The sequence below is a fragment of the Mustelus asterias genome, chromosome 3, assembly GCF_964213995.1.
Source record: "Mustelus asterias chromosome 3, sMusAst1.hap1.1, whole genome shotgun sequence".
Lineage (NCBI taxonomy): Eukaryota > Metazoa > Chordata > Chondrichthyes > Carcharhiniformes > Triakidae > Mustelus > Mustelus asterias.
The window spans coordinates 89,923,094-89,937,831 of NC_135803.1; the positions used below are offsets into that span (position 1 = coordinate 89,923,094).

At 42.7% G+C, this 14,738-nt stretch overlaps 1 protein-coding gene across 1 annotated transcript in view; it reads right to left on the reverse strand.

Moving 5' to 3' along the window:
- Positions 1-14,738, reverse strand: part of cacna2d2a (calcium channel, voltage-dependent, alpha 2/delta subunit 2a) — a 1,197,503-nt gene that overhangs the window by 47,341 nt on the left and 1,135,424 nt on the right. Inside the window, exon 32 of the mRNA XM_078209320.1 lies at positions 5,999-6,151. Coding sequence (XP_078065446.1) covers positions 5,999-6,151 — 153 coding nt within the window. The remainder of the gene's footprint in view (positions 1-5,998; positions 6,152-14,738) is intronic.

A 14,738-nucleotide genomic window follows, 5' to 3' on the forward strand; every position in this document is an offset into this window, starting at 1 on the left:
ATTATCTCCTGCCTTGTTGAGCCTGTCATATATTGGGTGGAATTTTGAAAAGATACTCCCAGTGGAAATGTTGAGATCTGTAATGGATCAAGAATCCAGTAGAATCTGCAGTGTGTTTTCCAATGGCTCTTTAATGGCTCACATCCTGGAGTTCAGTTACTAGTGGTGTACCGCAAGGATCTGTTTTGGGGCCACTGCTGTTTGTCATTTTTATAAATGACCTGGATGAGGGCGTAGAAGGATGGTTTAGTAAATTTGCGGATGACACTAAAGTTGGTGGAGTTGTGGACAGTACGGAAGGATGTTGCAGGTTACAGAGGGACACAGATAAGCTGCAGAGCTGGGCTGAGAGGTGGCAAATGGAGTTTAATGCGGAAAAGTGTGAGGTGATTCACTTTGGAAGGAGTAACAAGAATACAGAGTACTGGGCTAATGGTAAGATACTTGGTAGTGTGGATGAGCAGAGAGATCTCGGTGTCCATTTGCGTAGATCCCTGAAAGTTGGCACCCAGGTTGATAGGGTTGTTAAGAAGGCATACGGTGTGTTAGCTTTTATTGGTAGAGGGATTGAGTTTCGGAGCCATGAGGTCATGTTGCAGCTGTACAAAACTCTGGTGCGCCTGCACTTGGAGTATTGCGTACAGTTCTGGTCGCCGCATTATAGGAAGGATGTGGAAGCATTGGAAAGGGTGCAGAGGAGATTTACCAGGATGTTGCCTGGTATGGTGGGAAGATCTTATGAGGAAAGGCTGAGGGACTTCAGGCTGTTTTCGTTAGAGAGAAGAAGGTTAAGAGATGACTTAATAGAGGCATACTAGATGATTAGATAGAGTGGACAGCGAGAGCCTTTGTCCTCGGATGGTGATGGCTAGCACGAGGGGACATAGTTTTAAATTGAGGGGTGATAGATATAGGACAGATGTCAGAGGTAGGTTCTTTACTCAGAGAGTAGTAAGGGCGTGGAATGCCCTGCCTGCAACAGTAGTGGACTCGTCAACATTAAGAGCATTCAAATGGTTATTGGATAAACATATGGATGATATTGGAATAGTGTAGATTAGATGGGCTTTCGATTGGTTTCACTGGTCGGCGCAACATCAAGGGCCAAAGGGCCTGTACTGCGCTGTAATGTTCTATGTTCTATTAAATGAGCCACGGAATTAGAATTTGGGTTTCTTGATCAGAGAGTGCGGATGGAATGAAACGCCAAAGCCATCAAAGGAAGGATTTTTAATCAAAGTGATCCACACAAGGCTTAGAATGGCAGATCTGGAATTGATTCCTGAGGCTGCAACAACCACTCAAATGGAGAGGAGACCTGGGACGGCAGGTTTCCAGGGCTCCCACTCTTACCTGGAGGTCTTAATGTGGGATCTGGTCCACTGGCAGATATCCACTCCATCTGACGAAGGAGCAGCGCTCCGAAATCTAATGGCATTTGCTACCAAATAAACCTGTTGGACTTTAACCTGGTGTTGTTAAAACTCTTGCTGTGTTTACCCCAGTCCAACGCCAGCATCTCCACATCACCACTGACGTCTGCCAGGGATGGAAGGATGAGGCCAGCCTCTCAAACAAAGCAGGTGTGCATGTTGTTGCAATCATACAGAGCCTTGGTGAGGCCACGCCTAGAGTATTGTGTGCAGTTTTGGTCTCTTTTTCTGAGGAAGGATGTTCTTGCTCTTGAGGGAGTGCAGCGAAGGTTTACCAGGCTGATTCTGGGGATGGCGGGACTGATGTTTGAGGACAGATTGATTAGATTAGGATTGTTTTCGCTGGAGTTCAGATGAATGAGGGAGTATCTCAGAGACTTACAAAATTCTAACAGGATTAGACAGGGTAGATGCAAGGAGGATATTCCTGATGGTGGGGGAGTCCAGAACCAGGGGTCACAGTCTCAGGAATCAGGGTAGACCATTTAGGACAGAGGTGAGGAGACATTTCTTCACCCAAGGAACAAAGAACAATACAGCACAGGAACAGGCCCTTCGGCCCTCCAAGCCCGCGCCGCTCCCCGGTCCAGGATTGAATCCTGAATCCAGGATCCCCGCCCAATTTTCCAGCCTATCTACATACCAATATCCTATCCACCGAGCTGTCCCTCACAGCTATGATGCTTTGTTCATTACACCTATTAACTTACCCCCACCCCCCCATTCCAGACCATGTGATCTCCAGGGAGAGGCGAAAACCCAGAGTGAAAAACCCCAGGGCCAATATGGGAAAAAAAAAAAAAAATCTGGGAAATTCCTCTCCGACCCCCTGAGGCGATCGAAACGAGTCCAGGAGATCACAATGGCCCCGATCGGAAAATGCTTCCCAACCCTAGTCATTTCCACTTCCACGAACACCATATGAATTCCCTGCCCCCGAGACAGGTTCCCAACTATCCGCAGTCTCACTCTGTACTGGCACCAGCAAGATGATCGTAGAATGAAGCCTTGAAACGAGAAACCAGGAACAATTAGCCCGCGCCGCTCCCTGGTCCAAACTAGACCACTCTTTTGTATCCCTCCATTCCCACTCCGTTCATATAGCTGTCTAGATAAGTCTTAAACGTTCCCAGTGTGTCCGCCTCCACCACCTTGCCCGGCAACACATTCCAGGCCCCCACGACCCTCTGTGTGAAATATGTCCTTCTGATATCTGTGTTAAACCTCCCCCCCTTCACCTTGAACCTATGACCCCTCGTGAACGTCACCACCGACCCGGGGAAAAGCTTCCCACCGTTCACCCTATCTATGCCTTTCATAATTTTATACACCAGGAGTGGTGAGCCTGTGGAATTCATTACCACAGGAAGTAGTTGATACCAAAACATCGAATGTATTCAAGAGGGTGCTGGATATAGTACTTGGGGCGAATGGGATCAAAGGTTATGGGGAGAAAGCAGGATTAGACTATTGAGTTGGATGATCAGCCATGATCTTAATGAATGGTGGAGCAGAGTTGAAGGGCCAAATGGCCTCCTCCTGCCGGCATCTCCACATCACCACTGACGTCTGCCAGGGATGTCCTTCTGTCCTCTCCACACAATGCATTTATAACACCCATAACTCTGTATATCTCAGAGCACTGGTGCCCTGCAGTGACAGCCACTTTGTCAGCCATTGGCAATATGTGCCTATCTGATCCATTGGGATAGAAACCTCGTTCCTGGAGGCTGCAGATATCAGCAGTGACCTCCCTGGTAAACCTGAGCCCCTGAGGCACTGGTGCTCAGACAGATCAAGAAAATTGATTCTCTCTCTCTGCCTATAGACCCTATGTTGGGATCTTGTCTCCTTCGAGGTGTGTCTTTGTGTCCATCCCCTCTGCCCTAGAGATGGGGAGAAGGCTGCTGCTATGGTTGCTAGTATTATTCCTGCTGTTGCTGGTGTTGTTCCTGTTGCTGATAGTGCTGCTGCTCCTCTTATTCCTCATCAGTGCTCCAAGGGAAAACTGTGTAATGTACACCCAAGCCAGGGTGAAGATTGACAGCAGGGAAATGCAGCTCAAGGTGAGTGAAATGCAAGACTGGTGAACTGACTCCAAAGAAGTTGGAAATCACCAGTCTAGCAGTGAAAGCACGCTCTCAGAAGTGCTGCAAGCATCAGCTTCTCACCAAGGCATAGTCACAGCTATTCACTTCCCTTATTCAAAGGCTTCCCAGCCTGTCAGATTCACTGACACACTGTTTTGGGTAACCCTGGGGAGTTGTTGACTGCTCAGAAAACAGGTGTGGTGGCTGTTAAAGCCAGAATGATTGGTGAAAACAAGTCAGTGACCTTATTGCACATTACAGTTACTTATTTGATAGCTTCATGGGGTTCTCCACTCACCTGCAAATTTGCTTGAGTGAAAAGTGGAAGTGGGTGAAATGATGTAGGGGTCCTAATCCAAGGTCACTTTTAGAGGATTTAACCTCTCAGATACACCCAGACCTGCCTACTATGGGCAGTTCAAACTCTGCCCATTGAGTCAGAAAGGTGTCTTGTCCACAATGTAAAACCTCCATCTCTTTAACCCATTTCACTTCCTCTCCTTGCCTGTTTTTGAGGGCAGTTGAATTCCCCATGATTATGTTTCTGTCAAGTATTTATTGATATATTTCTGCTTCTACTTTTCTTCCCACTATTTATTGTTCTCTCATATATACCTAATTATGGTGACTTATTTCTTCCTGTCCTTTATATCAATCCCATATGGATTCTGAAGGTTAGTTACGTCACTTCTTACTCCTGTATAACGTTATTTTTGATTAATGCAGCAAAGTCACAACCCCCTTCTTCCTTTCCTATCATTTTGAAATACCATATAACCTGCACTATATAACTGTCTTGTCTGTAGCTGTTTTCATTATCCCAATTACATCTAGTTCTTTAGTTTTAAATATTGTTCCCAATTCTCCCACCTAATTGCTTTTGTGCCGCTCATTGTGAAACAGGAAATGTAATATGCACTAACTTTTCATTGTTTCTGCTTTATTAATGTCAGGTGTTATATTATTACATCTCATGAGCATTTACACTGGCCCAGCTTTTCCTGCTGGGACTTTCTGACACTCGGTCAAAATAAATCCTGGAGCCGAGTTCCACACTGTCACGCTGGCAGGTTGGGCTCTGAATGAGCCTGCCCCACCCGCAACTTCGGCCTTCAAGGGATTAAAAGTTGCCCCGATCTAAACATAAGAAAAATAAGAAAAGAAGTCCTTCCACAAGGACACAGGGAACTGGCCACCCCACCCCATGCACACGGCCTCCGCCTCAGAGAAACCTCCCCACACACACAGGAAACCCTTGCCATGCAAACATTCTCCCCAGGGAATTCCCCCCCACACAGACACAAGGAAACCTCCTCCACGAACCTTCCCATCAGAAGCCTCCACTCCCCGGAAGGGGTTAGTGCCAGGTGTGATGATAGTGTGCTATTGCTATGGATATATATATTTTATGCTTAAGGGGACTCTTTTAAAGTTCAATTTTTTTCTACAGGTAGTCGGTGTATCTGGAGGGAATGCAGCTCGGATGCCTGGAAAGCAGGATAATTGTTCATTTTGGCTATGTAGTGTTTACTTAGGAGAGGTCTAATGGATTTTAGTGCACAAAAAGAAAACATCCTCTGGGGCCTATGATTAAAGGAATGGAATGTGTGTTTAGATTGACTGGGCCATGTGATAACGTGGTTAATGGGAGGAGCTAGGTATGTAGCAGAGAGAAAAGAGCTTTTGAGTTCTGACTGGGTTTGTTTAAAGACAGAACTGCTCTTCACAAAATCTATTGGAAAGCTTTAAGACTGACTACACCCCTTATAGCAAGTATATTTATGGATGCTAACTGTATTTAAAGTGTTTTTTAAGACTATAAGAAGAATTTTGCTTATTTAGAACTGAATCATTGCTAAGTTAGAAATAGTTGTTCATTTTTGTGTTTAAACATTGTTCAACAAATAATAGTTATGCTGCCTCATTTGTTAGAGTTATAGTTAAACTGTGTTACTAAATAAAGTTTGTTTAATATAAAAGATCCCTAATTTGTCAGTGGAATGAAGTACTCCTAGAGTAAAGCATCCTCTCCACACATTTATGCCAAATTAGAAAAACTGTCAGGGTCTAGTCTGGTCTCCTGATGTAATTTGGGATTCTGGTCCAGGGCCTGAACGCCTGGGCATGACCTTCACCTCCCTGAGGGCTGTACTTACCTGTGGGTCCCCAGCGGGTTCCCTTCGCCAGGTCCCTGATTTTCAAAAGCTGCAAAAGCTCAAGGCTGCCAGGGTCCATTTGGCGAATGTCCATCTTCTGTGGGCCCCAAGATCTCCACAGGTCACCAATGGATGTACTCCTGTAGAGTTCAACATTAGACCTCCCACCTCCAACACCCAGTCAAACAGATTTTTTTCTCAATTCCAATATTTTATAACAAATAAATTAAAGTTTTCAAAGAAAACGGGAAAGACAGAACATGCTTTTAATAATCCTATGCTTTTTCTTCAGGTCTGCTGTCAGCAAGTGTAAACTTACAACAAAAATGGATCTGGGTGCAGCTCCTGTGTCCGTATTAGGTGGTGGTCCACACACAGACTGATAGTCATAGGATTCCTTTCTTGTGTAGAATGAGGCATTGTAGAGCGCATTCATCAAACTGGGATCCACCTCACTGAAGAACATACCAATCTGGAGAAAGAACCAAATACAATTTACATTGAGGAGCTTAATTGACATCATATTGCTCCTCTCGGACATCAAGTTGTGGATGAGTTTCTCCAACTTAGTATGGCTAAGACCCTGCACTCCAGCCTTGATTCCAACCCCCTGCCTGTCTGTTTGTTCAGGCTGGGCTCAATGGTGTGCAGCCCTGGTTGAACTTGATGAACTACCACTTAATAAACAATCCCAGCCTACCCAATCTTTCCTCATGCATAAAATTTTCCATACCCGGCAACATCCTTGTAAACCTCATATATACCATCTTGAGAATGATCACATCCTTCCTGTGATGTAGTGACAGAACTGTGCTCACTGCTCTAGCTGTGGACAAACTGATTTCACACTGCTCTAGCATAAATTTCCTGCTCTTATATCCTAGGCCTTGACCAATATAGGAAATTAATCCATATGCTCTTCTTGCCCACCTTACCTTCAGGGATTTGTAGACATACACTCCAAGTTCCCTCTGTTCCTCTAGACTTCTCAGTATTCTACCATTTATGGAATATTCCATTGCCTTGTTTATCCTCCCCAAATACATTACCTCACACTTTTCCAGATTGAATTTCATTTGTCCCTTTTCTGCCCATTTGACTACTCCAGTGATATCTTCCTGCATTCCACCTAATTTCTTCCTCACTGTTAACCACACAACCAATTTTTGTATCATCTGTAAACTTATAAATTATAACACCGACATTTAAGAAATTATTGATTTTTAAAAACTCTTCTTTGAGATGTGGGCCATGCTGGCAAGGCCATTTGTTCCCCATCTGTGATAACCCCCATGAGGTCCATGGAATCACTGATTGATCTCCTTGTGGGGCTTGCTGCATATAAGTTCCCCTGGTAACAGGCAGTGGCTTGCCAGCTCGAACTCATTACCTGAGCCTTTTATAAGGCAGGCCTCGGGCACGGATGAATGTGTGTACACCACTGTAGTGGTTTTACTTTGCATTCTGTAAATAAACTATGTTCCTTTCCAGTTGGGCTTCCTGAGTCATTACACCATCCCTAATTACCCTTGAATGCTCAATGGCTTAATGCAAGGTATTAATTAAGAACCATGGCCGCGTCTTGTACCTCCACACATGGGTTACCTTTCTGGTCTCTAATTGGCTCAACACTTTCCTCTTGCTCTTTATATATTTATCACATATCCTTGAGTTTTCCTTAATCTTACTTGCCAATATATTTTTCAGACCCTCTCTATTTCCTTATTTCTTTTTAAACTTTACCCCAACATTTTCTGTACCCTCTAGGCTTTCTGCAATATTGAGCTCTTGGTTTTTTTTTGTACCGTATTATCCTACTCTCATATTCACTCATATTTATGGTTGGTGTTTAGGGAAAGTGAGGGGGTGGGGGGATATTCTGACATTGATTTACCTTCAAGTAGCTCTTTCCAGTCCACTTTAACACATGACATATATCAGCCGAGTAATTTGGCTTTTTCTCAGTCACATATATATGTATCACATATGTATCTCATTTGGAGGTGATAAGCATTGTTAGCATCTATTCTCATAGAGGTGGTGGGCAAGTGTTTTCAGAATTCAGCCATGATTCCTGCTCTTGATCAATATCTAGTGAATTCTTTGATTGTGTGTGAATGTGTGTGGCTGTGTGATTAGCAAATGATTGGGCTCTATTACGATGGAATTTGCAGTTGAATAGGGTATTTGGGTGATGTATCAAGAGGCATCTGTTGAACTATTCCTCATTCAATGCTTTTCAGGGGAGGAGATGTGGAAGTGAGAACAGGCATAAAGCTCATGATGATATTTTCATACAAATTATCCTGAGGAGGTGGCTACTTGATCCAGTGCATTAGTTCTTCAAATGGAGCTAACTAATCGTATTTCCTATTTTTCTATTCATTATCCATTTCCCCTTTAGCAGTTATAGACTCTGTCTCAAGCATTCACTGTGCTGCTCTGCCATTATGAAAACACTCGCACTTTAATTCTCCAATATCAATTTTTCTGACTAATCCCTGGCCTTTTTATTATGTTGAAGGCATGATATTAAGCTATAATTCACTTATTAAAACAAACTTGCATTTACAACTAAAGTTGTCATTCCCACATTTAAAAATCTATATATTTGCACACTATGTTTGTTACATATGTCAAGAGTCACATTAAGATAATACTTTCCTTCACTATTATTTTTTTCTTAACATATATTACTTGCTATTTCTATGCATTGAACTGCATCTGCCACCTCTCAGCCCACTCCATGAACTTGTTTTGTCAGTATGATGCATTAAGACAGCAACTATACAATGAATAGATCTGGGTATAGTACAACACCCCTGATATTACATGCACCATCATGTACAGAGATTGTAATTATAAATAATATATCTGTATTATTTCTCATATGTAGTCTTTCTTGCAGAATCTCCCAGATCCTGAGGGATGGGCTTCAATGTGGGACTGGCATCAGATGTCAAAGGGTTTGGAATATGCTGCAGTAGATGTCTTGGTGAGATGTTGCAGTGTGTCCTGTTGATGATACACATTGCCACCATGATGAAATGGTGACGGGGGAATGAATGCGTAAGGTGATGGATGGGATGGCAATCAAGTGAGTTACTTTGCCTTAGGTGTTGTTGAGCTTTGTTACTGTTGGTGGAACTGCAGTCTTCCAGACAACTAGGAAGTATTCCATCACATTTTGACTTGTGCTTTATAGATGGAGGGCAGACTTTGAAAGTCAGGAATTAAGTTACTCACTGCAGAATTCCCAACCCCTGACTTGCTCTTTGTAGCCGCAGTGTTTATGTTGCTGGTTCAATCCTGTTTCTGGTCAGTGGTGAACCACAGCATATCGACGATGAGGTAGTCAGCAATTGTCATACCATTAAATATTGAGGGTAGGTATAGTTAGACTCTGTCTTGTTGGTAATGTTCATTGTCTGCACTTGTGTGGTGCAAATGTTACTTGCCACTTAGCCCAAGCTTGAATTTTATCTAGAAGGTCTTACTGCATGTGGACAAGGACTGCTTCAGTATCTAAGGAGTCATGAATGGTCCTGACCACTGTGCAATCATCAATGAACATGTCCATTTCAGACCTTATAAAAGGAATATCATTGATGAAGCAGTTGAAGATGGTTGGGCCTAGGTCATTACCTCAAGGAATGCCTGCAATGATATCCTGGGCTGACTTGGTATTAATGTTATTGTGGTTCTTCTTTGTGGGTCTACCTACCTCTGTCTGTTCTTCCATTTCCATTCCTTCAACCAAATCTACTCCTGCTCATCTAAATTTATCTCAAACTGTAACCTTTCCCAGTGCAGCACTCTATACTCTCTTCTCCATTAACTCTCAATACACCCATCTTCATCCCACATATTACCATTCCTTCACTGTCACTGAGTCAAAATCCAGGAACTCCCTCCCTTACAGCACTGTGGATATACCTACACCACATGGACTGCAGCAATTCAAGGAGGCAGCTCACCACCACCTTCACAAAGGCAATTAGGATGGGTAAGAAATGCTGGCCTAGCCAGCAATGCCCACATCCCATAAATGAATGAACACAATGCACCATTCACTTCCTCTCTGCCAATAATTGCCTTTTCTCAAATGTCCACCGCCTGCTCTCAAACTCCTCACTCTCCTTTCATCTGCTTCCCCAGTACTTATTATTCTCCCATAACTACTCAATATCTACTATCCTTTCCCCACATGCCATCTAATCCTTCAACAGTTCCTCATTTCCCCACTGAATTCTTACTACCCCAATTTGATCACAAAAACTGCAAACTCAATATCTGCAGTATTCCCTCCCCTTTTCACTAATCACCAATCTTCCTCATCAGTTCATGACTCGATACACACCCTCTACCATCTTTACCCTTGAATTATCAATTTATTCTTATCATAACCATTCAAATTCCAAAACTATACACTATAGAGCTATCAACCCTACTCTTCCAAACCTACTCCCAAATTGACACACAACTAACACTGCCACACATACTTCATTGGTGGGTATTTCCTCAGGGAATTCTCCCACTCTGCCATCTGATGTTTGGTGGAAACCCCATTCATGAGGCTCAGCAGGAATAACCTAGAGAAAAATCCTGCCTTATATCATGTCAATTGCATTTATAAATTTCCTGATAAATGGGTCTATCCTCTGATTTTTCAGCCACTAACATGATAATAAATATAGTAGTAACTAGAATAAACGGACCTAGGTAATGCAAGTAATGTATTGTGATATTTCATTGCTAGAAGATCTTGCATACCATTGCTTATACTTAGTTGGGCTTTGAAACATGGTTGTAATATCTGGTGATGAATATGGCTGTGACATTTAGCTGCTAGTCTGGCCTGTCTCTCTAAAACTACTGATCAAGATATATGTAGGTAGTAGTAGCTAGCAAGGCTGTAATTGCATGTAAATATCAGGTTCATTTTCCCTCTTTTTAATGGCTCTGTTTTCTCTGAAACAAAATGTGACCTCTACAATGCAATATTTGCACTTTGATATATGTGGTAATTATTAGCAGCTGTCATGTGGAATTATTCAGATTATGCCATTTTATAAAGACTTTATTATACCATGTGGTGTGTTGTGGATTAATCTGATGACAAGGACAAATTGTGTCCCTTTAAGACACAAAATCTAATTGTTATTAAGAAAACATTGGGTGATGTCAAAGTGTAATTACTCTTCAGGTTTTTAGATTCCAACACTTAGAGTCACAGAGGTTTACAGCATGGAAACAGGCCCTTCGGCCTAACTTGTCCATGCCGCCCAGTTTTTACCATTAAGCTAGTCCCAGTTGCCCATGTTTGGCCCATATCTCTCTATACCATCTTACCCATATAACTGTCTAAATGTTTTTTAAAAGACAAAATTGTACCCGCCTTTACTACTACCTCTGGCAGCTCGTTCCAGACACTCACCAACCTGTGTGTGAAAAAATTGCCCCTCTAGACTCTTTTATATCTCTCCCCTTCACCTTAAACCTATGCCCTCTGGTTTTACATCTTTGGGAAAAGATGTTGACTATCTACCTTATCTATGCCCCTCATTATTTTATAGACCCCTATAAGATTACCCTTAAGTCTCCTACGCTTCAGGGAAAAAAGTCTCAGTCTATCCAGCCTCTCCTTATAACTCAAACCAGCAAGTCCTAGGAGCATCCTAATAAATCTTTTCTGCATTCTTTCTAGTTTAATAATATCCTTTCTATAATAGGGTGACCAGGACTGTACACAGTATTCCAAGTGTGGCCTTACCAATGTCTTGTACAACTTCAAGAAGACTTCCCAACTCCTGTATTCGACGTTCTGAACAATAAAACCAAGCATGCTGAATACCTTCTTCACCACCCTGTCCATCTGTGACTCCACTTTCAAGGAGCCATGAACCTGTACCCCTAGATCGCTTTGTCTATAATTCTCCCTGATGCCCTGGTTTGATCTACCAAAATGCATCAGTTTGCATTTATCTAAATTAGACTCCAGCTGCCATTCATCTGCCCTCTGGCCCAATTGATCAAGATCCTATTGCAATCCTAGATAATTTTCTTCACTGTCTACTATGCCATCAATCTTGGTGTCATCTGCAAACTTAATAACCATGTCTCCTAAATTCTTATCCAAATCATTAATACAAATGACAAATAACAGTGGACCCAGCACCGATCCCTGAGGCACACCGCTGGTCACAGGTCTCCAGTTTGAAAAACAACCGTCTACAACCACCCTCTGTCTTCTGTCATCAAGCCAATTTTGTATCCAATTGGCTACCTCACCCTGGATCCCGTGAGATTTAACCTGATGCAACAACCTCCTATGCGGAAGCTTGTCAAAGGCCTCGATAAAGTCCATGTAGACAATGTTGACTGCACTGCCCTCATCTACCTTCTTGGTTACCCCTTCAAAAAACTCAATCAAATTCATGAGACATGATTTTCCACTTACAAAGCCATTTGCTTGCTTGACACTTTTTAAAAATGTGTGTTTGCTCAAGTTACAGACTTTCTGGCTCCTGTGTCAAATGATTGTCTTTGCTCACAGGTTTTGGTGGCGGTCTGACAGTTTTAAGTATGTGATACCATAAAACACAGGAGCAGTAATAGGCCATTTGACCCATCGGATCTGCTCTATCATTAAATGACTGATCTGATATAATCCTCAACTCGACTTTTCCTCCTTATTCCTATAACCCTTAATTCCCTTACTGATTTAAAATCTGTCTATCTCAGCCTTGAACATACTTAATGACATGTGGAAGTAAGATGTTGTGGCTCTAATGAAACCTGGCACAAAGAAGGGCAGTGCTGGGCATTAAAATTCCTGGATATAGGGTCTTCAGAAAAGTTAGGAAGGGAAGAAAAGGATAAGGGGTGGCAGTACTGATTAGGGAGAGCATTGCAGTGCTGGAGAGAGAGAATGTCCCAGAGGAGTCAAGGACAGAATTTATTTGGCTAGAGCAAAGGAACAAAAACAAAATTACATTGCTCTGTAGTCATTAGGCCACCAACCAGTAAAGATGTAGAGGGACACACTTGCAACAAAATTACAGGGAGATGCAAGAATAAGAGAGTAGTTATAATGGTGGATGTTAACTAGCCAAATATAGATTGGAAATAGATCATTAATATGCACTGCAAACAACAAGGGACCCAGCAGTGATCCCTGTGGAATACCACTGGACATAGGCTTCCAGTCACAAAAACAATCTTCGACCATCACTCTCTGCTTCCTGCCGCTAAGCTAAGTTTGGATCCGGTTTGCCAAGTGGAGATTAATTCTGTCCCTCAGAAATGTTTCCAATTGTGTCCCGAGCACTGATGTTAGGCTCATTGACCTGTAATTTCCTGGTTTTTCTCTACTTCCCTTCTTGAATAATGGTACCACATTAACTGCCCTCCAGTGCTCTGGCACCTCTCCTGTGTAAGAAGTCTAACAACACCAGGTTAAAGTCCAACAGGTTTATTTGGTAGCAAAAGCCACTAGCTTTCGGAACAGGCTGTCCCTTCGTCAGGTGGGTGGGAGTTCTGATCACAAACAGGGCACAAAGACACAAACTCAATTTACATGAATAATGATTGGAATGTGAGTCTTTACAGCTAATCAAGTCTTAAAGGTACAGACAATGTGAGTGGAGGGAGCATTAAGCACAGGTTAAAGAGATGTGTATTGTCTCCAGACAGGACAGCTCGTGAGATTTTGCACATCCAGGAAAGTTGTGGGGGTTACAGATAGTGTGACATGAACCCAATATCCCGGTTGAGGCCATCCTCATGTGTGCGGAGCCTGACTATCAGTGTTCTTACTGTGTTTACCCCAGTCCAACGCCGGCATCTCCACATCATGAAGCAGACACTGACCGCCGGGTTCCGCACACATGAGGACGGCCTCAACCGGGATATTGGGTTCATGTCACACTATCTGTAACCCCCACAACTTGCCTGGATGTGCAAAATCTCACGAGCTGTCCTGTCTGGAGACAATACACATCTCTTTAACCTGTGCTTAATGCTCTCTCCACTTACATTGTCTGTACCTTTAAGACTTGATTAGCTGTAAAGACTCACATTCCAATCATTATTCATGTAAATTGAGTTTGTGTCTTTGTGCCGTTTGTGATCAGAACTCCCACCCACCTGACGAAGGAACAGCCTGTTCCGAAAGCTAGTGGCTTTTGCTACCAAATAAACCTGTTGGACTTTAACCTGGTGTTGTTAGACTTCTTACTGTGTTTACCCCAGTCCAACGCCGGCATCTCCACATAACCTCTCCTGTGGCCAGAGAAGATTCAAAGATTATTGTCAGAGTCATTGCAATGTCCTCCCTTGCCTCCCTCTTTGCACCTGTTTTTACGAAGGAAGAAGATGCTGTCCAAGTCATGGTGAAAGAGGAGGTAATTCAGATGCTTGAAGGGTTTAAAATTGATAAGGAGGAGGTATTGGATTGGCTGTTCGTACTTAAAGTTGATAAGGAAAGGATAAGATGAATCCAAGGATACTGTGGGAAGTGAGAGAGGGAACTGAAGAGTCAAGGCTGTAACTTTCCAATTTTCCTTAGTTTCAGGGTTGGTGCAAGAGGACTGGAGGCTTGCAAATGTTACACCTTTACTCAAAAAATGTGTAAAGACAACAACAGGCCAGTCAGTTTAACTTTTGTGGTGGGGAAACTTCTGGCAGCAATAATTCAGGACAATATTAATAGTTACTTGTGCACAAGCGGGTTAATTAAGGAAAGCCAGTGTGGATTTATTAAGGGCACATCATGTTCAACTAATTTGCTGGAGCGTTTTGAAGAGGTAACAGAGAGATCTGATGAGTGTAATGCTGTTGATGTGGTGTAAACAGACTTCCAAAGGCATTTGATACAATGCCACACAACAGACTTGTGAACAAAGTTATAGTTCATGGAATGAAAGTAATAATAGCAACATGGTATAGAATTTGCTGACGGGAATCAGAGTAGTGATGAATGGATGTTTTTCAGACAGAAGGATTTTCCCAGGGGTCAGTGTTGGAACCCTTGCTTTTCCTGATATATGTTAATGACC